This window comes from Bos indicus x Bos taurus, chromosome 4 (assembly GCF_003369695.1).
Source record: "Bos indicus x Bos taurus breed Angus x Brahman F1 hybrid chromosome 4, Bos_hybrid_MaternalHap_v2.0, whole genome shotgun sequence".
Lineage (NCBI taxonomy): Eukaryota > Metazoa > Chordata > Mammalia > Artiodactyla > Bovidae > Bos > Bos indicus x Bos taurus.
The window spans coordinates 103,694,923-103,722,886 of record NC_040079.1 but is presented as its reverse complement, the minus strand read 5'-3'; the positions used below and the strand labels follow the sequence as shown (position 1 = coordinate 103,722,886).

The 27,964-nt window shown below is 40.4% G+C and overlaps 1 protein-coding gene and 1 long non-coding RNA gene across 2 annotated transcripts in view; one reads left to right on the top strand and one right to left on the bottom strand.

Annotated features, from left to right (window-relative positions):
* The window catches only part of LOC113891692, a 106,439-nt gene extending 90,614 nt beyond the window's left edge, over positions 1-15,825 (bottom strand). Inside the window, exon 1 of the long non-coding RNA XR_003510856.1 lies at positions 14,693-15,825. This is a non-coding gene — a long non-coding RNA (uncharacterized LOC113891692). The remainder of the gene's footprint in view (positions 1-14,692) is intronic.
* The window catches only part of GLCCI1 (glucocorticoid induced 1), a 108,874-nt gene continuing 95,091 nt past the window's right edge, over positions 14,182-27,964 (top strand). The window contains exon 1 of the mRNA XM_027540073.1: positions 14,182-14,728. Within this exon, the coding sequence (XP_027395874.1) occupies positions 14,266-14,728 (463 nt within the window). The 5' untranslated portion in view covers positions 14,182-14,265. The remainder of the gene's footprint in view (positions 14,729-27,964) is intronic.

The following is a 27,964-nucleotide window of genomic DNA, read 5'->3' as shown; positions in this document are numbered from 1 at the left end:
TTATTCAGAGGAAAGAACACTGGGCCTGCAGTCAGGAGAGCTGATTTCTAGTTCTGAATCTCTCATGAGCTGTGACCCCAGCCAAGGCTTCAAGCCTCAATTTCCCCATTTGTAAAATGGAAGTCATATAACTACTTCACACAAGGATTGCATATAAAAAGGTCCTACTTACGAAAGGTCTTTAAAAATACTATGAAATTTCTAGAAAAGAAAAAACCATGGAGAATCACACCATTTCTTTGGAATGCTGAATATTTGTTTTGGTTTTCATCTCTAGCTGAATACTGAACATATATATTTTGATATTTATGAGTTTGTTGAATGCCCAGCTCCACTATGAATAGCTATGACTGGGAAATATTGAGAGAAATTACAAGATGTCTTGTTATTGATAATTAAAACAAAGGAACTAATTCTTTCAAAGGTAAGGGTAGCTTAGATCTGACTCACAGTTCTCTACTCAGACTGGTTTTTCTTAGATTTTCTTCAAGGAAAACTCCTTAAAAGTTTTGCAAGAATAAGTGAGGTGAGATTGGCCCTTGAGTAAGGAAAGGGGGCAGCTAAAGCCTAAAGCCTCTTTCTCAGCAACAAATTTAAGTGCCTTGTTTATTTTCATGTGATTAAGTGACATTTGTATAAATACCTTATTGAGTAATGGTGCTGTGGCAAAACTGAAGTTTATGTAGGACACTGCTCCACCCAAGGCAAGCGATTAGAGCAGGTATGTAACCTAAGTCCCCGTCGGCTTCTCCATTGAACCCTGAGTAAGTAATACTAGGAGGGAAGACCAGTGTGGGCCACGTGGCGTGGCTGAGGTGGGAATACAGGGCAGGAGAAGCCTCTCTGAATGAATGAAGGAAGTGTGAGGGGTGACAGGGAGACTAACAGCTGAAAATTGATTCTGACTATTGATGGCAGTCTATCGAGTTAATGCAAATTAAGGTGGCATGAGATTTGTTTTTTAAAAAGCCTTTTCCCCATGCAGTGTAATAATAACCATCTTATTTTAAATGTAGCCAAGAAGGGCTGTGTTTGCTCATGTGATCCAGTTTCCACACTTCCCACACCTGGGGAAGTATCAGCTAATATTGATTTAGCACTAATTTATACCTGATGGTCAGAGTCAACTAGGAGAGAGGAAAACTGGTACAAATTAGTGAGGCCCTGTGGTCCCTGAAAGTGGTCTGGGGCTCGAATGTTGTATATCAATACAAATCACCCTTTCTGGGAGGGAATGGAAAAAATATTTTAAGCAGATCTGAATCTGCTCTTAATGGCTCTACTGCTGTCGGGCTAAAGATCTCCTTTAAGAATGCTAGGAATGGGTAAGATCAAGTTACATTCTTAGATTTTTATTATGTTTAGCTTATTAATTTGGGAGCTAAGCAAACTAGAAGCAGAACAGGCTTTAAAATACCTGACTTGTTACTGTATTATGAGTAATCACTGTTAGCTGGTTTATTCCATTTACCTTTTCCTCAGTGAAATTCTCCATAATAAAGAAATAACCATAAACTACTCTTATATTTAAATACTGCTGTAGCTTATTCAGAACCATAGAATTAGATACCTATCCTTTGAAAACTGTTTTATTTGAGTAATTTCCATAAATTGATGTCAGTTATCTATTTTTGTTTGAATTATATTTTGCTAAACACTAATATTTAGGGCCTGTGATTAAATTTGGGGAACTTTTATTCATTTCTAATCAACAGTTCCCCAAATTTGCCTAATCATATACATCACTCAGGGAACTTGTAAAAAACTATCCACTTCTACCCCTCCTGCTCCCAGACCTGCCAAATTTAGACTCTACAGGGAACAAGGCTGAAATCTGTTTTTCAGGAAGGTCCCAAGAATGCCTCATGAGCTATATGTTTGAAAAATAGCTGTGCCCTTGTTGTATTCCTGATGATGTTAGAACTCTTCAGACCCCAATACTCCCTTTTGCCTACCCCACTCCTCAGTGACTGTAGGCTTTTTTCTGTTCTACCCCACCTAAGAGATAAGGCACGTCCCCACCAACCGCTGTGGCCCTTGGCAGTGAGTCCCCACTGCAGTGGTGGTAGACAGCATCAACCATCTTGGGGAGGGAGGCGATGGAGCAAAGGGATAGAAGTGTAGTCTGGAAAAGTCTTCCCAGAGACTCCCCTTGACAAGCAGTTGTAGAAGACATTGGTACCTCCTCGAATGGCCATGTTCAACCTCCCTTTTGCTAAATAAAATTTTTCTTTCCCTTCACTCTCTTATCTTCCCTTCATCCTGTAATGGAAGGGAAAACACTATTCTATTTTTGTCAGACTTGTGCTGTTGATCAAATCCTCTACTGCCTCATAGAAACTAAATCTCTTAATCTTCCTCATTCAAACTTTTTCTCTTTTGGCTTCCATTAGCCCATCAATAGATGTTTCTTCCCTATTCTTTTTAAACTAAAGCTTTTTATACTTGTTTGGACTCCACTGAACCTCAAGATCTCATTTTACTTCATACCTTATGTTTATTGTCAAATTTCTCAGAAAGAGAACTCTATATTAGTTGCATTCATTTTCTCACCATTCTCATCAACCCAACTGTACCCTGGCTCCTGCAGAGCCACATTTTATGGACACTGCTGGTGTGAAGATTACCAGTGATGAGATCCAATGATTTTCCTTAGCCCCTAACATTCTTCTCCATCTAACAGCTTTTGACATTGCTGATCACCGCATCCTTCAAAAAAACACTAATCAACTAGTGATCATGGAATTGTAAGGACAGAATCTTATTCAAATAATTGAAACAATAAGGGGAAGGGTAATTTAAGACCACAGAAACTCTTACAGAAAGTGTAATATCACTGCACCAAGCTTAGAATTAGGAACCAGAAACCTATCATGCATGCTAAGTCGCTTCAGTCATGTCTGACTCTTTGTGACTCCATGGACTATATATAGCCCTCCTCCAGTCTACATGGATGTAAACCCATGGACTATAGGCTCCTCTGTCCATGGGATTCTCCAGGCAAGAACACTGGAGTGGACTGCCATGTCCTCCTCCAGGGAACCTATCAGTAAGCAATAAAGTTTTAACAAATTCTTGGGCACCTGCTGTATTCTAGGCACTGTGTCAAGTGACCAAGTAGTGAATAGAAGAGACAAGGTCTCTGCCTTTAGACACTTTACAATCTAGTGGAGAAGGAAATGGCAACCCACTCCAGTACTCTTGCCTGGAAAATCCCATGGATGGAGGAGCCTGGTGGGCTGCAGTCCATGGGGTTGCTCAGAGTCAGACATGATTGAGTGACTTCACTCTCACTTTTCACTTTCATGCCTTGGAGAAGGACATGGCAACCCACTCCAGTGTTCTTGCCTGGAGAATCCCAGGGACAGGGGAGCCTGGTGGGCTGCCGTCTATGGGGTCGCATAGAGTCAGACACAACTGAAGTGACTTAGCAGCAGCAGCAGGGAAGGCTTCTATCAACAGGTAAATAAATATGTATTTACACCGTGTAATGAGCTCTACAGATGAAACAAACTGACCTTGTGATACATTATTATAGGTTATTACTCGTACTCCTCAGAAAGGACACTCTAAAGACATGGCAGTTAAACAGATCTGAAGACTGAGAGGGAGCCAGTCAGGGAAGCTGAGAAGCCGGATTATGGAAGGAGTGTTTTAGGCTGAGGATACACGTGTGAAGGTCCTGCAGGGGTGTTTCAGGGGAAATGAAAGAAGGCCACTGTGGCTGGAATCTGAAGGGTGGGGGGAGAATAGAGCAAGGTGAGGTTGGAGAAAGAAGCAGACCTTTAAAGCTATTTAAAGGAATTTGGATCTCAGTGCAAAGTAATTGGAAGACATCAAACAGATTTAAGTAGGAAATAAGAGGGTCCAGTGTAGTTCCAAGTTTACCCTGACTAATTAGCAGAAAACAGATTAAAGGTGGCAAGGGCAGAAGGTAGACCAGTTGGCAGCTACAACAATAACTCAGGCAAGAGATGATGGCAGTTTGGATTAAGGTGGTAGCAGAGGAGATGGATAGACCTGGATGGATTAGGTGTCTGTTCATGAGGAGCAAATAAAAGGACCAGCTGATGGGTTGGAGTTGGGGAAGGAGAGTGGAAAAAAAACAACATCAAGAATGTTGCCTGGGTAGTCTTGCTTAGAGTAACTGAGTGGATGGTGATACCATGTACTGAAGTGGAGAAAAAATGAAGATAGGGAGGGGAGGAAAGGGATACAGAAATTTAGAGTTTTAGTTCTATTTCAGATACATTAATTTCATATATTCATGGAGACCTGACATGTCATATAGGCAAATGAGTACCTGGAAACAGAATTTGGAGGAAGTGTCTATACTGTGGAGATAAATTTGGGAGTTTGTTACCATTTTATAGCATTTAAAGCTATGGGAAGGACATAGATTACCAAGGAGGTGAGTTCATAGAGAAGAAAGCAGAGAATGGATCCCAGTTTCTAGAGGCCACTAGAGGAGGAAATCTTCCCTGGTGGCTCAGAGGTTAAAGCATCTGCCTGCAATGTGGGAGACCTGGGTTCAATCCCTGGGTCGGGAAGATTCCCTGGAGAAGGAAATGGCAACCCACTCCAGTATTCTTGCCTGAAGAATCCCATGGACAGAGGAGCCTGGTGCGCTATAGTCCACGGGCTCGCAAAGAGTCGGACACGACAGAGCAACTTCACACACACACACAGAGGAGGAAAAATCCCTGAAGGTCACTAACAGCAGTGGTTAGAGAAGTAGGAGACAGATCAGCCGACAGAAGCAATTTTTTAAAAAAGAAGTTGAACCTGACCAACAGTGTTGAAAACTGCTAAAAGTTGGAGTAGGAGGCTAAGGTTCAAGGAACACCCACTGGGCCTGGCATTAAGGAGGCTGCTGACAACACTGATTAGCAGTTTCCACTGGCATGGCTGGAATGAAAGTCTGAGTCGAGTAGATTTAAGAGCAAATCCGAGTTAACTTGCCGACATCTTTCTCAAGAACGGTTATTGTGAAGGAATCAGAGAATTAGTACTATAGATGGAGAGGGACAGCATAAGAATCTTTTTTTTTTTTTAATGTTGGGATAGAGCATATTCATACATAGTGGATGGAGTGAAATGGCAACCCACTCCAATATTCTTGCCTGGAAAATTTCATGGACAGAGCAGCCTGGCGGGCTGTAGTCATGAGGTTGCAAAGAGCTGGACACAACTGAGCACAGATGCATACATGTTCAGGATAATCAAGAATCTGATGATTTACAAGAGGAAGGGGAATTACTGAAGAAACGAAGCCCCTAAGAAGGAAAGAGGGGAAGGGATTTAAATCACAAGTAGAGGAATGGGTTTTGATAGGAGAGGAGAAAATACCACTTGTAACAGAAAGGAAGGTCTGGTCCAAGTGCCAAAGGATTTGTAGATTTGATGGTAGGAGTATACTGGAATTGTATTAGGGGTAGGCAGGTGTGGGGATGGTTTTAGAACATTGAACAAGTCATTATGGGAAAATAAACATACTCTCAGTCTCTCTCTCTCTCAGGTCACCTGTTCTCATTTCTATTTTCTGCAAGTCACTTCATTCTTTTCTTTCAGAAGTCAGGTTTCTTCCGCTTCTCCATTTCTGTGAAAGAAGATGGCCACCCCATGCACAAGTCTCTGTGATCACCCAGTTCATGCCCTTAATAGGATCACTCAGTTCATGCCCTTAATAGAATAACACTGTATTTCTTAATTCCAAATTTCCAGGGGAGAAAATTTGATTGGTCCAGGTTTGGTCAGTTATCGAACTCAGGTCAAGCCAGCCATGGTCAGAAGAACAAGGTCACTGTGTACAAACACAGCCGTCAGGCCTAAGCCCTCTCTGTGTTGGGGGAGGACTAATTCTTAGAGAAGGGGTTGTGAGCTCCCAGATCCCCAGAGGCATCTACCAAACATCCTCCGAGACCCCAAACTCTAATTAAGAAGTGCTTCCTAGTTTTGCTGTCTTTGGTTTGTTTGTTTACATATCCTCCTCCACTAATGCATAATTTCCCCACATTTTGTCCTTAATCCTCTTTTTCTTTACTGCTATACTTTGTTCCCTTGCCAACTTCATTTGTGTCCATGGCTTCAACTACAAAATGTGCATGGATAACCTCTCCCAGACCCCAAACCAAACCTCTGCTCTTCTCAACTATCATTTAAAAACTGTCTTTAAGAACTCTGAAATATTCTCCCCCCCACCCCTTGTATCGATATGAGATGATGAATGTTAGCTAAACTAGTTACTGTAATCACTTCATAACATAGGCAAGTCAAGTCTTGATGCTGTAACCCTTAAACTTATACAGTGCTGTATGTCAATTATATCTCAATAATACAAAGGAAAAAACTGTCTCCCCATGAATGTCCTCTGGTTCCCTTATTTATAACTGAACTAATTATTTTTTCCCAACCCTACTCCTTCCCTTGGCTCCCTGTTCCTATTAAAGCCACAACTATCCTCTTAGGCATCCAAGCCCGAAACTTCAGAGCTGTCTGACCTCCTACTTTCAAGGTCCATCAGCTGAGAAGGAGTATCACTTGCACCTTTTCCCCCTCTGCATGTCCCCTCTCACTCCCCTAACTCTTGTTACCTAAACTTCCACAGACTCTTCTCAAAGTCTACTATCATCTTCCAGTTTGCAGTCTCCATCCAAGTTGTAGACTCTTCTTGCATTAATCTTCATAAAGCCCAGCCTCTTTCATGTTCCACCCCCCAATTTAAGAATCTTCAACAGCTCCTCTTGCAAACTCAATAAAGTGCAACCTCCATGACATGTCATGACATGTCATCAACAGACCAAGCCTTATCTTCAATCAGTCGAGGCAGGCTGCTCGATCATCTCCTAACACATCCTCTGTTTTCCTGGTGACAAGACTTCTTCACACTCTTTCCTGAAGCCGTTCCTCAAAAGTGATCTTTCCCTCCCATTACTTCTATTTGCTTTATCTGCATAGCTCCTATGGAAGCCATGCTAGTTTAGACATGGTTTCTCCTTTATTTGTAGAAATATCTTTTTGCCTCTGCTGCTGCTGCTGCTGCTGCTGCTGCTAAGTCGCTTCAGTCGTGTCCGACCCTATGCGACCCCATAGATGGAAGCCCACCAGGCTCCCCCATCCCTGGGATTCTCCAGGCAAGAACACTGGAGTGGGTTGCCATTTCCTTCTCCAATGCATGAAAGTGAGAAGTGAAAGTGAAGTCGCCCAGTCGTGTCCGACTCTTATCAACCCCATGGCCTGCAGCCCACCAGGCCCCTCCATCCATGGGATTTTCCAGGCAAGAGTACTGGAGTGGGGTGCCATTGCCTTCTCCATTTTGCCTCTGATGGATTTCAATTTACCAAAGTGTGAGAACAGGTGCAGCCCTTACAGAGTATACAACAGTGTCTTACTTTGAAGGTATTTAAAACAACAGTGTCTTACTTTGAAGGTATTTAATAAGTAACTTGATGAGGAGTTACTAAGGCCTGATGCTAGTAGTATTGCTATTAAATCCTCATACAGGCTTATTAAATATATTAATATGAACCTTTTCAACAGGATATTGGGGAGGCCACTGGAACTTATGCATTACAAACATTTAATAATTAAAAAATTTTCTCTGCTGATGAATTGATGGCCCTTTAACAACAGTCATTCAACACACTTATGTGGTAAAAAGTAAGCTTCAGCCACATAGGAGGAAATTAATCAATGACAAATTTTAATTACTCTAAACTCTCATTGAAAAAATAGTACTGTGATAATCAAGTACAGTCTTTTCATAGGATCACAATTGCTCTCATATATTGTTGACACTGTGTTTGGAACTAAAACAAATGAAATGTCACAGCAAAGAGAGAATATTTCCAGTTTCCTGGTCCCAAAATCTATTTAGCCTCTGAATGTGCTGGGTTTGTAGAATATAATCTCTTAGTTAAATGATAAAATCCTACTTACATATACCAGCTTAGGGGATGTGCGCCTGGCATCATAGTTGGGGACAGGAATTGCTTTGAAGATGAAAGCTGAAAAACTGGTGGTCCTCCTCACTATTTTCTATCCAGGTAATAATAGTTGCATCCTTTACTCTTTTGATATTTACCAGTTAAAAAAGAAAATATCCCTGACTTTTATTGTTTCTTCTGAACTTTTAAAATCCAAAGCATAAGGGAAAATCCCTTGACATTAGTCTTAGCAAGGATTTTATGGATATGACACTCAAAGCACCACAACAAAAACAGAATAAACCAGTGAAACTACATCAAACTAGAAGGCGTTCTACACAGCACAAGACACAATCAACAAAATGAAAAGTCAACCTAGATCACGGGAGAAATATTTGCAAATAACATATTTCAATGGGAGTTAATACCGCAAATATACAAGCAACTCATATGAAAGCAAAGAAAGAAAGAAAAACACAACGAACAATCCACTTAAAAATGGGCAAAGGATCTGGGCAGAGATTTTTTTCTGAAGAAGATATTCAAATGGTCAACAGGTACATGAAAAGGTGTTCAACATCACTAATCAGAGAAATGCAAATTACAACCACACTGAGCTACCTCCTCACTGTTAAAGTGGGTATTATGAAAAAGACAAGAAATAATAAGTACTGCTGCTGCTGCTGCTAAGTCGCTTCAGTCGTGTCCGACTCTGTGCGACCCCATAGACGGCAGCCCACCAGGCTCCCCTGTCCCTGGGATTCTCCAGGCAAGAACACTGGAGTGGGTTGCCATTTCCTTCTCCAATGCATGAAAGCGAGAAGTAAAAGTGAAGTCGCTCAGTCGTGTCCGACTCTTAGCGACCCCATGGACTGCAGCCTACCAGGCTCCTCCGTCCATGGGATTTTCCAGGCAAGAGTACTGGAGTGGGGTGCCATTGCCTTCTCCGAATAAGTACTGTGGAGGATATAAAGACTTAGGAACCCTTGTGCACTGTTGGTGGGACTGTAAATTGATGCAGCCACTACTTAAAACATTACAAGTTACTAAAAAACTTAAAAATAGAACTACCATATGATCCAGCAATCCTACTTCTGGGTACATAGCTGAAGGAAATGAAATCAATAACTCCAAGAGATATGTGTACTTCCATGTTTGCACTATTTACAGCAGCCAAGATATGAAAACAACCTCAGTGTCCATTAATGAATGAACGGATAACAAATGTGACATATATACACAAAGGAGTATTATTCAGTCATAAAAAGAATGAAATTCTGCCATTTGTGTCCACACAGATGAACCTTGAAGGCGTTACAAGAGAAGTAAGTCAGATGGAGAAAGACAAACACTATATGATCTCACTTATATGTGGAATCTAGAAAAAAAAATCCAAACTTGTATAAATAGAGAACAGGAACAGGGGCTGGAGGGCAATGGGTGAAGATGGTCAAAGGTACAAACTTCTAGGTATAAGATGAATACATTCTGGGGATATAATGTGAGGTATAGAGGTTATTTTTTTAACAATACTAAATTGAATATTTAAAAGTTGCTAAGAGAATAGATTTTAAAAGTTCTCATCATAAAAAATTTTGTAACTATGTGAGGTGATGGATGTGTTAACTAACCTTATGATGTTATTTTCCACTAAGTAGCAAATCATTACATACCTTAAACTTACACAATGTTTTATGTCAATTACTTCTGCTGCTGCTACTGCTAAGTCGCTTCAGTCGTGTCCGACTCTGTGAGACCCCAGAGATGGCAGCCCACCAGGCTCCCCCGTCCCTGGAATTCTCCAGGCAAGAACACTGGAGTGGGTTGCCATTTCCTTCTCCTTATGTCAATTACATCTCAATAAAGCTGGGGCTGGGGGGAAGAAACAAAGTAAGATGATTATTATTTTCATGAAATGTTCCTTTCTGCTTAAATATATGTATTTTTCGGTTCCCTCACACAGGCCTCTTGAGAATAACTGCTCCCAATAGAGAGATAGAACTAATTACATATCAGCAGATGTCATTCTCTAACTGATGCTCCTCAACTGGCCTCTGTCAATTTCAGTTGGTTATTTTTTTCTACAGATTTCAACTGCCTTTTCTCCATTATCAATTTCATTCTCCACTTTCAACATCAGATGAGCCTACAAGAGCCACGAGGACTAGTATTTTTTACTCTGCCTTTATAACGATCACAATACAAGATACGCTTTCCTTTTGAATGCTGGCCCCAATGTGAGTATCTGTATAGTTTACAGAAGCCACATGGAACATTTTTCTACCTTGTGGCTATGCCTCTACAACAGTGATACACATACACTTGTTATTGTCAATTTTGTTTTCTGATGAAAGGTGCAATTTAGTCTTTGGAACAAGCACTGATTAAAATTTGCTACCCTTTTAAAAACATTGAGCAAATATTGTCTACCGGGTACCAAGCACTACTATGGAGATTCAGCAATAATAAAACTGATAAAAAGTCTTGCCTTCATGGTGTATTCTGCACGGACAGAATAAAAAATAATTACAATATACAATGTGTGGATGGTAATCTGGGAAAGAAAAGTATGACAGAGAGTAGGGACCATCTCGGGGTGCTTGCAATTTTCAAAAGAGTTTTCAGAAAAGCTTTCATTGTGAAGGGGATGACATCTGAGTAGAGACCTGGGGGAACTGAGGGAGCAAGCCATGTGGGTAACTGGGGCAAGAACTCCTCAGGCAGAGACAGCACCTAATGCAAAGGCGCACGTAGGCTGTCACAAGCAGTAAGGAGTTTTACTGTAAGCATCTGCCAGGGACAAATATTCAGGCAAGGCTCTTTTTGTTGTTGCTATAAAGAATCCACCTACAAGAGAGTTTAATCAGCTTAAGCTGAACATCAGTGCAGATCTGTTTAGTGTTTTCTCTCAGCCATGACCTCATTTCTAACGCTGACAGCTTGGACTGCCTCTTACATTTGGTTGGGCCTTGGATGCACAGCCTGGCAAACGTGGACGAAACTAGAAGAGGGGGGTTCTGGTAGCTCTGTAGGCCCGATGGTTATCTCGTTCTCTTTTCACACGGGACTGCATATTAATCAGACACAGCCAATGATTCCAAGTTTTAATGTAACCTAATGGGTATTGCAGCCCATTACCATATATGAATCAAGAAGTAAGTGTACCAGAGTTCTACCTCAGATAAGCTAATGGTGAGACCTGTTCCACGAATAACTAAGACACAGGTTACTGAGGACAAAGATGTTTCCTCTGCCACCTGATTGTGCTTTCAGTGGTGTCTCCTTCCAGGCAGGACAACACAAAAAAAGAGGTTATTATCAATATTAACATTTACAGAATTTACAGGGATTGTTACACTTATATTCAACAAACAGAGATAATCCATACTGGGTGTATGATTCCATACCTAGCACAGTCTGATAACAACAATGCTCTTCTAGCCTAGAAATTCACACTTCCTTCTAAGGGGTTTCCAATTTACTGGGGAGTATGTTTTCCTAAAACTTAAATTTATACCCTTGGAGCCCACTCCCATCCTCACTAAGAAGAAAATGCTATTAAGACCTCAACATGTGGACATTTGAAAGCAGATGCTGGGTTTAGTTTATTTTAGCCCAGCTTTCATTTGTTTAGAGACTCGATTCTTAACACATAAAGATCCATATTTATTTCATGAGAACAAAGGTTTAAGAGATGACCAAGCTATCTTTAGTAAAGAGGTGACTGAACATCTAAATAGGTCATGATGACTTGATGACTTACCAGCAACTAAAAATAGTATTTTAAGATCATACTAGTTCTCTTTGTGTGTCATTTAGATTTGTTTTGGATATTTAACTTGGTATGATAGTTTTGAACAAATACAGAAAGCCTTTAAAAGGTATGTTGTTTTAGATCCAAATCAAGTATTGATTGGAAAAGACCCTGATGCTGGGAAAGGTTGAGGGCATAAGGAGAAGGGGATGACAGAGGATGAGATGGTTGGATGGCATCATTGACTCTATGGCCATGAGTTTGAGTAAGCTCTGGGAGTTGGTGATGGACAGGGAAGCCTGGCGTGCCGCAGTCCATGGGGTCGCAAAGAGTTGGACACAACTGAGAGACTGAACTGAACTGAAGTATTGATCGTTATGGCTGTGGCTTGGTATAAATTTAGAATTATTGTAATCTAAAGCATTGAGTTTGTTTCCAGAGATAACATTTCTATAATGAAACCATGCTGTAATCAAATCAACAACTTGGATATTTTCCAGCAATTTTTAAAAAACTTTATTCATTTTAATCTGTCAATTTTTGTTCTTGATATTCCAAAAAAGTCATCAGAAAGAAGCCATTTATCATTCTTTTTCCTCATGAAGGAATTCAATTTCCTAATGAATGAGGAAATCTTTTATTTTAGATGGAAAAAAATACTACAATAGGTCAATTATACCAAATTTTAAAGAGTAAAAATTATACTGTATTCATAATTAATATATTATTCTGGAAAGCAAACATATATGAACACAGTGGTGATAATAATAGTATCTACGTTGTGGATTATAGAAGGATTGAAGGCGTTAACACATACAACAGTCTTAGAACAATGACCGACACATGAAATGTTCAATAACTGTTCACTATTATTCTAGTATGTGATAAAGTGAGGAACTATCAGCAGTCTTAATGGGTGCAATTCTTGCATTTTTACAGAAAAAGTGGGTTTCATCCACTTTTTACAGAACCGGGTATACTTTCTTTTCTGAGGACACAAGGAAGCTGAGAAGGATGGCCCCTCTAAGTGAAACTGATCTCTGCATTTAGTGCCGAAAATCAGAGGAAGCGTGTCACTGTGGGCAGACACCAAGAGTAGATCAATCTGACCCCCCAGTTATGCTTTTCTTATCTCATGGAAACTAAGGGAGGTTATCTGATTAGACCCATCAATCAATTGTTCCTTAAGGTTTAAGCAGGAACAATTTAGGGGTAAACTTAGGTTCCTGGTAGTCATCTAAAATCTTTGTATCCCTTCAGTTTCACTGCAGAATAAAACCGAAATTTACCACAGTGTATTGTTACATCAAGTCTGGTACTTCTCCCAAGAGGGCATCTGCTTCTGGGAAAGACAACAGCGTACCCTCCATTAATGTATTTAACTGATGGTGTAATGATGTACAACTCCTTGTTGACTCTTGCAATTCCAAGTTATTATCTTGGAACAGAAGATTTGACTCTTTTCACTCCATAGGTTAACTGTAAAAGTATCCACTCAGTGTTTAATCCAACTCCCACACATTGCTTCTGATGCCCTGAAGTTCTTTCGATTAGTCTGCTCGCTGCAAAACCTCAGATTACTAAAGTTAGAGAGAAAGGGATGGATTCTAAAACATCCCACTATCAGAACAGGTGTACTTGTAAAGTCAAATTTGCCTGATGTATCCTCTGTCTCATATTGTACAATCGGCCCTGGAGGGTGGAGCCCTCGTAACCTGCTTCCTCGGGTGTACGCGTGTCTGTGGGTGTTGGGGCAGGACACGTACGGACCCACTCTCCCAAAGCAGCCCAATCAAAGTCCCCCTCGCACCTCAAAGGCTGTCAACTCTCACGCCCCTCCTTGCGCGCACAGCCCCCTCCTCCCTCTTCCACCCCTTCATATCCCGCCTCCAGAGTAGGACACCCACTTTCATTGGCAGATACTCCTCTCACTCCTATCCTGAAACCAATCACTACAGCGTTGGTGGAGAAGGACGGAGCCAATGGGAATGCTCGTTGCGGCAGCTGCCGGTCCCGAGCGCCGGGAGGCGGTGCCGGGGGCGGGGTACAGCTTAGGGGTTAGTTGCCTTTTGGAGTGAGGAGAGGGCAGAAGCGGCGGCGGCGGCGGCGTTTGCGGTGGCGCGGCTCCGCGGAGAGCCGGGCACCTCGAGGCCCTTTTCCCCCTACCCTGGTCCCCAAAAGCAGGGGTCCAAGCCCTCTTTGCAGCTACCGGCCTCTCCCGCGCGTGCAGCCCCGCGAGTCGGCGTGATCCGGCCGGTTGCCCCTCTCCCCTGTCAGCGCGATGCCCGGGGCGGCGGCGGCGGCTTCGGGCTCCTTGCGGCCCCGGCCGTGACCGCCACAGCGAGCCCGGCCGGGCGGTTGGGGCCGTTGGACGTTTGTTTTCGCAGCTTTCCCCTCCCCCTTCGCCGAGGCGGCGGGGGTGCGCGTTGGGAAGGGGGAGCCGGGAGACTCCTCCCCCTCCCCGATACCCCCGCCCCTCCCCCTTACACACTCGCACGCACTATCGCGCCGGCTCCCACACGCTCGCGCGCCTCCCGCTCCGCGCCTCGGTGTCGGCCGGCGTCGTCCCGGGCCCGCGGAGCCACCATGTCCACTGCCGCCTCCTCTTCCAGTTCCTCTCAGACCCCTCATCCCCCGCCGCAGAGGATGCGGCGCAGCGCCGCGGGTTCCCCGCCCGCCGCCCCCGCCGCCGGCAGCGGGAACGGTGCAGGCGGCGGCGGCGGCGGCGGCGGCGGTGTGGGCTGCGCCCCAGCTGCGGGAGCCGGCCGGCTGCTGCAGCCCATCCGCGCCACGGTGCCCTACCAACTCCTGCGGGGCAGCCAGCACAGTCCCACGCGCCCGCCCGCCGCCGCCGCCGCCGCCTCGCTGGGCAGCCTCCCGGGGCCCGGCGCGGCCCGCGGCCCCAGCCCGCCCAGCCCGACGCCGCCGCCAGCCGCGGCCCCAACCGAGCAGGCGCCGCGGGCCAAGGGCCGCCCGAGACGGTCCCCCGAGAGCCACCGGAGGAGCAACTCACCTGAGCGACGGAGCCCCGGCTCGCCCGTCTGCAGAGGTAGCGAGCCCAACCCTTCCGTCCTCCCGGGCTGCGTCTCCCTTCCCCGACGGTGCCCTCCGTGGAAACTTCAGCCTCTCCGGGCTTCTCTTTGCTAGTGCATTATCGAAGGTGTGAAAGTGGCTTTGGGAACCTCACCCCTCTGCGGTCGCTGCGGGGCTCGGAGGAGCGGACTGCAGAGCAACTTTTATTTGACCCTTCTGCCTCCCCTTCAGCTTTTATCTACCATCACACGCCTGCATCGAAAGGTTTTTCAGTTTAAGAGCTGATTAGCTCACTCCTGTGTTTGCTGTTTGTAGTGGGGGAAGGAGGAGCTGGGTGAAACACTTTAAAAAAACACGCACACCAACTCCGGCAGCAGATAAGGTGGTGGTTGTAATCTCTACAGCCTCTTTGTGCTTTCCTACAAAGTTCCCATAATGTGTCTATGCCTACCGGGGTAATTTTTTTCTTTTTTGGAGGGGTGGAGGCACTAGTTATGATGTAAGGATATCCTGTTGGGTGTGTAGAGGGGACAGTTTTGGATGTGCAATTGAAGTGTATAGTGTTTGGTGTTTTTTTTTTTTTTTTTTTGGTCTCCTTTTCTCTACTTTATATAGTCATATGCATCTGGGCGGTACTGCACTGAAAACAGTTTATGCCCAACTCAAGACTTGCATGGTAAATTTCTGAGGACCTATTGGTGGAGTGTGCTTACTTTTTTTCTTCCATTTGTAAGTACACTTAACAGTTCAGTTCAGCTATTAAAGGATCTCGAGTTTCTTTTCTGTTAGTTGTCAAAGGCAATGGAGACCTGGTGGATGCTGTCGGCTTCCCTTAATGTTTTGTGTTCTGGTGTGGTTTGGTTTATCTCTAGGGACATAGTGCATGATCTAGTTGAGTCCTGGGGGAGAAGAGGGAGATAAGCCAAAACAGGGATATAAAGCTCATAAGGAAGAGAGGAGTAGTAGCTCATGTGATTAGATACCGGGTTAGGGTTACAGATGCTGCTGCTGCTGCTGCTTCTGCATTGTGGAGAGACCCTATCATACCGGTAACAGAGTGGAAAAATCTCTGCTTGGGAGGAAAACATTGTGGAGCTCTGTATGGTGTTTTATATGGTATGTGGAATTTTTTTCATGGTGTTTTGTCGATGAGGGTCTTAGACTTGGAGAAAGTGATTGTGTTAGTAAGATAGACTGCAGTTTGGGTGTTTTTGTTTTAGTGTTTCGGACCTGTAATTTGCATGTTGCTAAGGCCCTTGTTTTCAGACCACTTGATGGTGAAGGCAGGGTAGGATGTAGTGCAGTGGTATGTGTACAGGAGCACCAAGAAACACATCCTGTAATCTGTATGCACCAGAAGGAATTTGCTCCCCTACTCCTCCCCCAGGTCAAGCCAGCTGCAGAAACTGACATCCTCCAGCAAATCCTGAATGAATGAATGAAAACAACGTGATCGCCCTAATAATGACCACAACTGAACACACATCTTTGCCTGTATTTTACAGAAAAGGCCACCATTTTCTAACAGATTAATGCCATATGCGACTCCCTTGCTCATTTTCTAGAACTGTATGAAAGGAAAGGTAACAGAAAGAAAAGACGGCAGCAGTTACGTACATTTTTGAGTGATTTAGCTTCAACAGTATGTCCATTGGGTTTTGGGACTTTCTTTTAAGGACTAATATGAGAGCCATAAAATAAGCACTGCAGAAAGATTCTGTCCAGAGGGTTTTGTGGGCATAGTAAGAGTAGTTTGAGCAATTGCTGCAACAGTATGATGGCCATCTACTACCTCCTCCCCTTTTGCTGATAACCACTAACATCTTATAATAGATTGTAGTACAACTTGCTTTTTCTGCATCTTTCAAAAGTCTTAATTGATTAGGAATTACAAGGTCCATCATCAAGTAGTTTTAATAAAATTTGTGACCAGACTTAAACTGTCCTCTTTGTTGTAGTACGGCACATCTGAGTTTAATGCAATTTTAACACAATCATGATGAAAACACTTCTCTGAGTCTAGTTGTGCAGGAGACAGATTTGCATCATCAGAGAGCTTGTACAGGGACTAGAGGAGGCCTTTCTGTTGGTTTTAACATCAAGTGGTTTGTCAGTTTCTTACATTGAAGTGATTTTGAATGTAGGCTCTTCTGCCCCCAGTTCCCTGATGATATTACGTTTATGTCACTTCTCCACATCCCGCCTTACTCCTCTCTACTCAAGTTAAAACTATAGAGCTAATCTTTTGTGTTTACTTTGCTATTTAAAATTCATACTATGAACAGTTGAACAATTTTTTCAAACGATTATCTACTCAGTTTCTTTTGAATTCTGCAAGGTTCTGACTTCAGTGGATTTTAGCCTCCACAGGTCAAGGCTCCTCCCGCTGCTGCTGCTGCTGCAGACACTGACATCACTATACTGCATGAATGAAAAACAACAACGTGCTCCATTGCTTGCTTTCCACCTCCTTCCTTTTCTGCACACTCCTGTGTGTGTGTGTGTGTATTTAAGACGGTATTGTGCTGCATTTAAAACTACAGTTAAAAATGTTCAATTAGGTAGCTAGTGGCTCAGGGTAGGCATTTAGTATAGAGGCATATTGTTTACAAAAAGCTTCAAGTGCTATGAGCATTTAGACTAGAGGTGACATAACAGCATTCGGTATTTTTTTATCTGCACTGGTAGCTATGGAAGAAAATACAGAAGCTGTAAACAGTTTTCTTTGTAGTTGTTTTACCAAGAAGTTATGAAACAACATGATTTCTAAACATGTTAGATCATTATTATCTCCCTCTGAAACATTCTTAATATGCATTTATAGGGTTAAGTCTAGAGTAATAAATGATAATCAGATTATTTCACAAGGCTGAGAAAAGGCTGAATTATGTAAATAGGTACAGTTTTAATATGATATAATTTATAAAATTTAGCAAGAAGATGTTAATTTTCTTTATTTTGTAGGATAGTTTTAGATAATTTAAATGGCTGTCATAATAGAAGATACATAAATCTCCAAACACCTTACTTTCTACAAATATCACCAAGTTTTATAAATTGAAACTATCTTGTTTATGCATATGGATCATATTTTTGTTTGCATTTTTAAAAATTTTAGTTTGCATTTTTAAAACTTCAAAGTTTGTTATTTATATTCATTTCTTTACTTCTGCCATTAGCAAAATGTCACCCTCCCCCTTGTTTAGTTCTGAAGGGTCTTGAAGTGGTGAATGACAAGCTACTGAATGCATCCTCAGGCTCCCTGTGATGTGTTTGTAATAGATGTAAAATCATAAAGTATTATGCAAATAGTTATTTTTTGTAATGGTAATATGTAAGTCTACCTTCGAGATAAATAGAACAACTCAAATGAGAATGTAACAGGATGTTAGTGTTAAAATTAATGATCTTAGAAATCATGTGTAACAGTGAAAAGAAAATAGAATAAATTTGCTTCATTCTGAAAACGTCATAAAGCAAAACCTATGGGCTCAAAAACAGAACAAATACAGTTTTACTGTTCAAGACAGTAAGTAGCAGTTGCACGTCCTTTTGTGGTTTTCTGTAAGGCCTGAGCATTGAGATGAATTATAAATTCTAAAAGATATAAAGACAATTGCGTTAGAGCACTCTGGATGTAGAATACTACTTATTTTTAAGGGTACCAAACCTAATAACAAAAACATGAAGAGCTTATAATTTTATATATTTCCTGCTATGGAAAACAGCATGTGTTAATTCCTGATTTAACATAATAGATTTATTTAGGCCTAGTAGTCTAACAGATTATTAACTCTAGAGTGAAATTTGATAAGAATTTTTCATGAATGCTTGAGAGCTTTATTGTTTTATACATTAAGAAGTTATTCTATTTAAAAGAAAATACAAAGCCAACTAACATATAATCCTGAATGACTGCCTTCAGAGTGTGTGTGTGTGTGTGTGTGTGTGTGTGTTTTAATCAGTCAATTTGCTTTCAGTTTATCTTTTCATTAAATTTCCCCTGTTGAGTCATTTTTAGTGCTGTGCTCAATTTGTAGAATTCCAGCATTTTTAATTACATTTTCCCCCCATTTTAAAGATATTCAGACATTCTCTTATTATAAAGTTACTTCTCAGGCTAATATTTTTGAAAATTATGGTCCCCCACTCCTGTGCCCCCCACTTTTAAAATTAGTTTTCCTAGAGTGCTTAGATCCTTGTTTCAAAGCTTTCTTATACTAGACTGAAAAATATACTGACAGTTAAAGCTTTGACTTTTTTCCCTAAAGAGATAGCTTTCAAATACTGATTTTGGGGAAAGATTTTTAGCTTTTGAGAACTACACTAAGTATCAGCAGCATTCATTAATTTTTCCCATTAATTATGGTACATAAAACTTCTACATCAGTGGGTCAATAGCAAAATGGATCTGAGTGAATTTATAGAAGTTTTATATTCTTAAACTTTTTCATGCTCAAAGATTACATTCCTCTCAAATAACTATTATTCTAAGCATATTGAATATTGTATACACCTAGTGTTACAAAAGCACCTTGATCAGTTTAACTGTATGTAAAGTTGTGTGTACATATATTTAGCTAAAAATTACTTCATTATTTACTTTTTACAGAGGACATTTCATTCACCACAGTGTATGTTTCCTCAAGGATTTAATGCAAATTAGGATTTATATATTGGGGAAATGTTGAAGGGTAATGGTATCCTTGTGATTTTTATTTGTGCTAATGCAGACTAAATGTGAAGAAGAAAATAAAGGAGTAATTGGGCTACATGGCAGTGAATAACAATGGAAATAAATGGCAATGTTCAACGAATGGCTAGTAGGAGAGGATTTTTCTTAAATCTGAAATTTAAAACATTGCTAAAAGCCCATTTTATCAAAGCTTTCACATGTAGCTAATAATCTGCCAAGACGTATCTACTGATGACTTTGTTATTCTTAATTTTAGTTTAGTCTTTTCTCCAGAGTTTAAATCCCCTGATAGGATTTTCCTTAGCACCTGTCTGGGGTTTGTGCCTGCTGCTGCTGTTTTTTGTCTTCAATATATAATTTTGTTCTCTTATTAAATGTCTAAGAGACCAAATCACTGTGCTGTTTCTGTCCTGTGTTCTTTTTTAACAAGAAGTTGAGGTTATCTCATAATTGTCGCTAACTGGGTTTGCTTAAAGCAAGTGGAAGACAGAGAGCACACTATCATCCGTGATGTAAAAAACTTGAGAAACTGATGGAAGAGCCAGAAGCCATCTTGCTTTCCCTTTCTACCCCTCATCTGAGTCCCTGGAACTGACTATGACTTCATCACTCATCCAGCTTATTCTAGAAGAACAAGATTTGTGTTTATTCTGCAAAAAAATATATATATATACATATATGTGTGTACATAAAATATATATATGTGATACACACATATAATGGCTTTATAGTAATTCTGAAGAAAAGAGGATTATTCTTAATTATGAACAAATTGTGGAAAAAAGTATTTCATTTTTGTAGGAGCAAGCATGGCAGATACCTTTAAGCTGTGATGTTTACCGCAGGTAAATGTTACTGTGGCAGCTGGCTGGACGAGGCAAGTTCATGGATACCTCAATCTTGCAGGCTTAGTTGCTCAGTCATGTCTGGCTCCTCGCAACCCTATGGATTGTGGCCTCCCGGCTCCTCTGTCCATGGGATTCCCCAGGCAAGAATACTGGAGAGGATTGCCATTTCCTCCCTCCAGGGGATCTTCTCAACCCGGGGATTGAACCCACGTCTCTGGCATCTCCTGCACTGCAGGCAGATTCTTTGCCACTGAGATACTTGGGAAGCCCCAGATACCTCAATAACCTCTCCAATATTATGTTGTATCTCTAAAGATGTAGGTAGAAAGGAAGAAAACATGTGAGTGCTTAAGGCAATATATACTTTCATTCATCAAGAAAGTGGATTTGAAATCTAATTTTTGATTCTAGATGCGGTGTTCACTCTACAGGATTATCCTGTTGCTCCTAATTGAAAGAAGACTTTGATACTGGTCATCAGCTGTGACTTCTGAGCTGTAAAAATTACTAATGAATAGGTTTTCTGTTGCTTCCACAGCACTATTACACTGTGCTGGAGTATGTTTTGACATTTTCAGAATGTCTAAAAATGTAAGACCTAGGTTAGTGAATGTAACTGAAATAGAATATGGTTGGATTGGTCATATCTCTTTGTCACATAAAAGCCTGAGAATGTGTGTGTGAGTAGGAGTGTGTGTGTGTGTGAGAGAGAGAGAGAGAGAGCGAGAGAGAGAGAGAGAGAAAGAGAGAGACAGAAGTCAGGTATAAGTGACTGTGTGAGAAATCCTGGTTCCTGAAGGGTCAAGGATATGAAATTGGCTGTATCTGGCCTTGTGTACTTCTAGAATCTGTACTGTTTCTGAATTGTATTATAGTGAGAAGTACTTTTCCCCATGATTATTAAAAGTTAGTTATATGTGGTGATAAACTGGTAAATATTTCAGGAATCACTAAGCAGAGATTCTGGTCTCAGGTGATAGTCCCAGCAACTGGTGCTGGCTTAATTCAGCCCCTCACCCCTAAGAAGCTAATAGTTATCCTGCAATTTGTGGGTTTGAACTCTGAATGTTTGTAACTTAATGAAATGCCACTATGGTGTACTTTAATGATGGCTCACCAAAAATAAGGACGAGTTAAACTTGTGAGACTCATTATTGTGTGGGAAGACTGGTGTCCAAAATTGTCTTCCAAGATATTAGAATTAAGAAACTCACTAAACTTCTGGGTGTGTTTGATAACAAGAATGCAAAAACTGCTACAGATTTCTGCCTAGTGTCATTAAAGATCAAGTGTCTATCTCCTGTTGACAGTAATAGCCCCTTATTTAGCCAGTATGGTCACAGGTAAAACTTCACATAGCTAGCTTTTAGATGACTAAAATATTAACTATTTGGTGAAACAAAGGCTTTCTAAAATCATTATACAATTGTTTTTTAAGCAGAACAAACAAAACCTCAATGAACTCTTTGTGGCTTAATTAGTTTTGTTAATACCTATGATATATCTTAAAATGATTGCTATAGATACTATTGAATATAAGATTGAATGAGCATGGCCTATTGCTGATCATATAAATTTGCTTTGGGAAGGGTCTTTTTTTCTGATAAATGTGGAATTAAACAGTGTGTGGCCCTATTTATTCCTTAATAGAATAACCTGGCTTTTTTCTCTTATCAAGTTAAAAACCAAAAAATTATTTTCCAAATGGTTCCATAAAAGAACCTTAGAAACAAAAAGGTATGCTGAAAAATAACTAGATTTGAAGTCAAGAGACTTGAGTTATTTATCCACTTGTAACGTTTGACTTACACTATGTCCCTAAATCTTCATCTTATTTTCTCTCTCTTTAAAATGAGTGGGCTTTTTAAGAGTTCAGTTGGGTAAGGAAAAGAGTCTACTATGGAAAGGAAAAGTAAAAGTAAGTTTATTAAACTAGATGATTCTTTTGAATTTTTAAAACTAGTTTTACTGAGGTGTAGCTGACAAAGTTGTATATATTGTAAGGTATACAGTGTGATGATTTGGTATACATTTACAAAGTGAAGTGATTACCATAATCAAGATAACTGCATATCTATCACCTCACAGAGCACCTTTTTTTTTTTTTTTTTGATGTGTGATGAGAACACTTAAGATCTACTCTTAGCAAATTCCAAGTATACAATACAGTATTACTGACTACAGTCACCAGCTGTACATTAGTTTCCCAGAACTAACCTGTCTTACAACTTTAAGTTTGTACCCTTCCAGCAACTTTCCCCACCTGCCAGGCCATGGCAACCATCATTCTACTCTCTCCTGTGGATTACTTTTTAAGATTACACACATAAGTGAGATCACAATTGTTTTTTTCCCCGTGTATTTGTTTTTTTGTGTCTGGCTTATTTCACTTAGAAAAATATCCTCCAGGTTCATTTATGTTGTTGCCAATGGCAGGATTTCCTTTTTAAAAGACTGTGTAATATTCCGTGTGTGTGTGTGTGTGTACACATACATATATGTATGTATTTTCTTTGTCCATTCCGCCATGAGTGAACACAGAGGTTCTCCGTATCTTAGTTATTGTGGATAATGCCGCATTGAATATGGGAGTGCAGGTATCTTTTCAGGATCCTGGTGTTATTTCCTATAAGCATATACTCAGAGTGAGGTTGCTAGATTATATGTTTTTAAGTGTTTGAGGAACCTTCATGCTGTTTCCCAGTCCCACCAGTTTACTGTCTCGCCAGTGGTGTACGAGGGTTCTGTTTTCTCCACATCCTCACCAACGTGTGTTATTCTCTTGTCTTTTTGATAGTAGCCATTCTACCCAGTGTGAGATGGTATGTCATTGTGGTTTTAATTTGCGTTTCTCTGGTTAGTGCTGTTTGAGCACCTTTTCATGTGCCCTCATTAGCTGTTTATATGTCATCTTTGGAAAATGTCCACTTAGCTCCTTTGTCTATTATTTAATAAGCTTATTTGTGTTTTCTGCTATTGAGTTACATGAATTCCATATATATATTTTGGGTATAGCAAATGTATATATCCAAAATAGTAGGCCCTTATCAGATGTATGGTTTGCAGGTATTTTCTTCTGTGCCATAACTTGTCTTTTCGTTTTGTTAATTGTTTCCTTCGCTGCGCAGAAGCTTTATAGTTGCTTGTTTATTTTTGCTTCTGTTGCTTGTGCTTTTGGTATTATATCCAAAATGGCATTGCCAGGACTGAGCTTTTTCCCTACATTTTCTTCTAGGAGTTTGACGGTTCCAGGTCTTATATTTAAGTCTTTAATCCATTTCAAGTTAATTTTGTGCATGGTATAAGATGGGGTTCAGTTTCACTCTTCTGCACATAGATATCCAGCTTTCCTAGCACCATGTATAGAGAGACTATCCTTTTCTCATTGTATATTCTTGGTACCTCTGTCAAAGATCAGTTGACCATATATCTGTGGATTTTTATATCTGGGCCCTCTGTGCCATTGGTCTGATGTGTAGAGCCAGCTCATTGGAAAAGACCCTGATGCTGAGAAAGGTTGAGGGCATAGGAGAAGAGGGTGACAAAGGATGAGATGGTTGGATGGCATCACTGACCCAATGGACATGAGTTTGAGCAAACCCTGGGAGATAGTGAAGGACAGGGAAGCCTGGTGTACTGCAGTCCATGCAGTCCAGTCGGATACAACTTAATGACTGAACAACAACAAATATGCGTGGATTTATTTATCTGGGCCCTCTGACCCATTGGTTTATGTGTCTGTTTCTATGCCAGTACCATACTGTCTCCACTGCTATAGCACTGTATACACTAGATGATTCTTCGTACGGTTAGTTATGTGTTGAGCAACTAGTCTTAACCAGAACTCAGTGTAGAATACTTTTATAATACTTTTACAATCTCTCTTCACAGATAACTTTTATAATCTCACTTCTCTCTTGAGAGGTTAAGTAATTTGCTCAGGGTCAGGTGGCATGCACAGAAGGCCCACAGGGCCATGTAACTCTCTAAGTCCTGACTTCAGGTTAGCTGGAAGTTGCTTTTGGAACCCAGTTAATTATGGGACAGGAAAACACGCACAATGGGTAATCCCATTGCTTATGTAGTTAAGACACAAAAAGGCCAAAAATAGAGTTGGCAGGGGGTTGGGTGAAGAGAAAGCTAAATGGGACTAAACTCTAGGGTCCACAGAACTTAAAATAGCTGCAGGTATTCCCAGTGATTCGGGCCTCAGATATGTCTATAAGAATGCCATAGCACTTCAGAACTTCATTATGTCATTAGTGGGCCTTTCCCTCGGTCCTTAAAATACACTTTGTTAAGACAGAATTTAGATTTCGTGTGAAATCTCAAAATCTGGGCAGAATGAGTCTTTTGTATTTTCATATTTGATAATGTAACCTTTGCATTTGTAATAAAGCATCATAAGGTTCCATTCAAGCATAACACTGATTTTAACCTCCACCGTTCTGTGACAGCTCAGCAGCATTCAAAATAGTATCTTTTTATATTTCATTCTCATGGCAAAGTAAGGTGTGCTGTCTTCTCCGTTTATGCCTGCTTGGGCTCTTTTCCTTTTTCTAGGTTTGCTGATGTGATCTAGAGAGATATTTCAGTCTCCATTTTAACAACTGCTTTCAGGATGCTGTGACATCCTTCAGTGCCCCTTGTGCTTACTGCACGCTCTCTTTGATAGTGTGGAATATGGATCCTTTCATAAGTAACATGAGACATGGCATTTCTATTGTTGTTCTGATACTGAAAGTGTTTTATAGAGTCTATGTGGTGAAGTTTCTCATGACATTTCTTCTGTAATTAGTTTCCTAGTTAAATACATCAGTTTATAAGTTGGATTAGTGAAGTAATCTTTGTATCATAGAAAATAATAAAAAAACTTACAGAGCTCAGTTGCTTAGTTACCTTTAAAAACTGTTTGCTGTGTGCATGTAACCTGTGAAATGATCTTTCCATAAATGTGTACAAAAGATCATGGTAAAATACTGATTTTTCTCTATATTAGCTGGTAATCTATAAACAAATTATATTTATGATAGTTTTGAGTTTTCTGACAGTGTCATTTTCTTTCTACTGAAGGGTTTTTGAAGGTACTCTGAAAAGAATCAACTGTCCTTTTCCTGTTTGAAGTCAGGTGGTTTCATTTAAGTGTCTAATACTTACTAAGCAGGGATTAGCAAATACTGCTAAATGCAGTTTCATTAGTGTTGTAAAATTAGGAAGATTGTGCTCAGAAATAATGTTTTGGGGAAAAGCTAAAATACGCAGCAATATTTTGATCAGAGAGCTTAAAATAAACCTTATTTTAAAATTCTGGTCATTCTTTACATATCTAAGTGACCCATTATTGAAAAACACCTGGCCAGTTGATCGCATTTGTTCACTCTTTGTCTTTTTGGTTAAAATACAAAAAGGATGAGTACAGCTTTAATTTCAGTGATAACTGTTCATTTAAGAAATTTTTATTTTCAGGTATTGCAGTAGCTGTTGATAGTATGTTGATGGGTAAAACTAGTGGATTTTCTCTCTCTTTCACACAATGAATATTTATTGAGTCTCTACTATGTCTGAAGAGCTGTTTAACCCTTAAAGAATACATATTCTAGGTGCAGTTGGGGTGTTCACATTTATATTTCTCAACAAACTCAGGTTATTTAAAATCTTCCAAGAATATGACCCACTGTTTTCTCTGAGCTTTGAACTTCACATATGAATTATTATGTTCCTACGCTTCTCTTTCAAGATTAGGTTGAGCTTTTTGGTATTCTTTTTTGAATACTGAATACTTACTTATATGTGTTTTTCCCTTACTAGATGAAACTTAGGAGAGCATCATCTTGTGGCTTCTCTAATATATCTAGGTCTAAGCTGTATTGCTGCCTATGCTATGCTAAGTCACTTCATTCGTGTCTGACTCTGTACGACCCCATAGACGGCAGCCACCAGGCTCCCCCGTCCCTGGGATTCTCCAGGCAAGAACACTGGAGTGGTTTGCCGTCTCCTTCTCCAGTGCATGAAAGTGAAAAGTGAAAGCGAAGTCGCTCAGTCGTGTCCGACTCTTAGCGACCCCATGGATTGCAGCCTACCAGGCTCCTCCATCCATGGGGATTTTTCCAGGCAAAAGTACTGGAGTGGGGTGCCATTGCGTTCTCCGGTATTGCTGCCTAGACATATTAAAATATTCTGCTAAAGTTTGGCCTAGCCTTGTGGAATTAACATGAAATCAGCTTCTGAAGCTGTTCTACTTGGAGAAACTTAAAAAACCATCATGCCAAAAACTGTGGACATACTCAATTAAAAATTTAAATGTTTTCAGATCTGTCATAAAGATCATGATTATTCTAAGCTCCAAGTAGGAGAATGTGAATTACATATTAATTTGTGCTTTATTATAATGTAAAAATTTTAAAGTAAAGAGCAGATTTTGGGGTGGTTATTTGCTTAAGAGAATATCCAATTTATGTGCAAGTAAAATTATTCAATTTACCAAAGTGTTATTTATACAAACTTTTTAGGAAGTCTGTTACACAAGATTGAGGTTCATCTGCGGTTGTAAAAATATATTACTGAATAGTGTAATTTCTCATTGCTACATAAAATGTTCTACTGACATTTAGCAGAATTAATATCCTAAGAAGTTATAAATGAACATGAATAGATCTCTTCCATTCCCTTTCTAGTGTGAGTATTAAAATTATAAGAGATTTTGTATTCAGATAACCCCTAAAAGGGAAAGAATTCATATGCACTAATGATTCTATTTCTCACATTTTTCTGTGGAAAGGTATGCTTTTAAATTCAATAAATATTCCAGGTTTTTTTACCGGATTATTTTGTCCTTATAAAAAAAGTTATTATTTGAGTTATAATTTCCTACCAAACCTTTCCTAACCAGTTTCATGGAGGAAATATTTCTTCCTTCATGAAAAACTTTCACCAAACCTTCTACTGTTACTAATGTCAAGAGGACAAGGCAATAAGTCAGCGTAATTAGACTAGAAATATGATTAACACTGTGGATTATGATCTTTATAATTGTATATTCCTATAGTCTGACTTTAACTTAAAGTTTCTGTATATACTTAAGGATTAAGAAATTAATTGCTCACCTATATATACACTATAAGCTAACAAGCACCTACTGTATAGCAAAGGGAACACTACTCAGTACTATGTAATGGCCTATATGGGGAAAGAATCTAAAAGAGTGGGTATATGTATACCAGATTCATTTTGCTGTGCACCTGAAGCTAACAAAACACTGTAAATCAACCTCACCCCAATAGAAATTTAAAGATAAACAAACATTCACAGGAAGTTGAAAAGACAGTACAGAGAAGTCCCATGTATGCTCCATCAACTTCTCCTTTAATGAGTATATCTTACAAAATTAAAGTATGGCATTAAACCAGGATTTTTGTATTGGTGTGCCTGACGCTATACGTGTGTATCAGTCTTATCGCGTGTGCAGCAGATCTGCGTAACCACCAGCGTAATCAAGATGCAGAGCTGCCCTATCACAGACAGCGGAGGCCACGCGGACCCCCTCTCATGCTGCCCCACAGTCACACCACTCCCCCCACCACCACCCGCCATCCTGACTCCCGGCAGTCACCAGGCTGTTCTCAGTCTGTATAAGTTTGTCATTTTGAGAACGTTAGATAAAAGGAATCATACACTATGTGGCCTTTTGAGCGTGACTCTTTTTCACTCA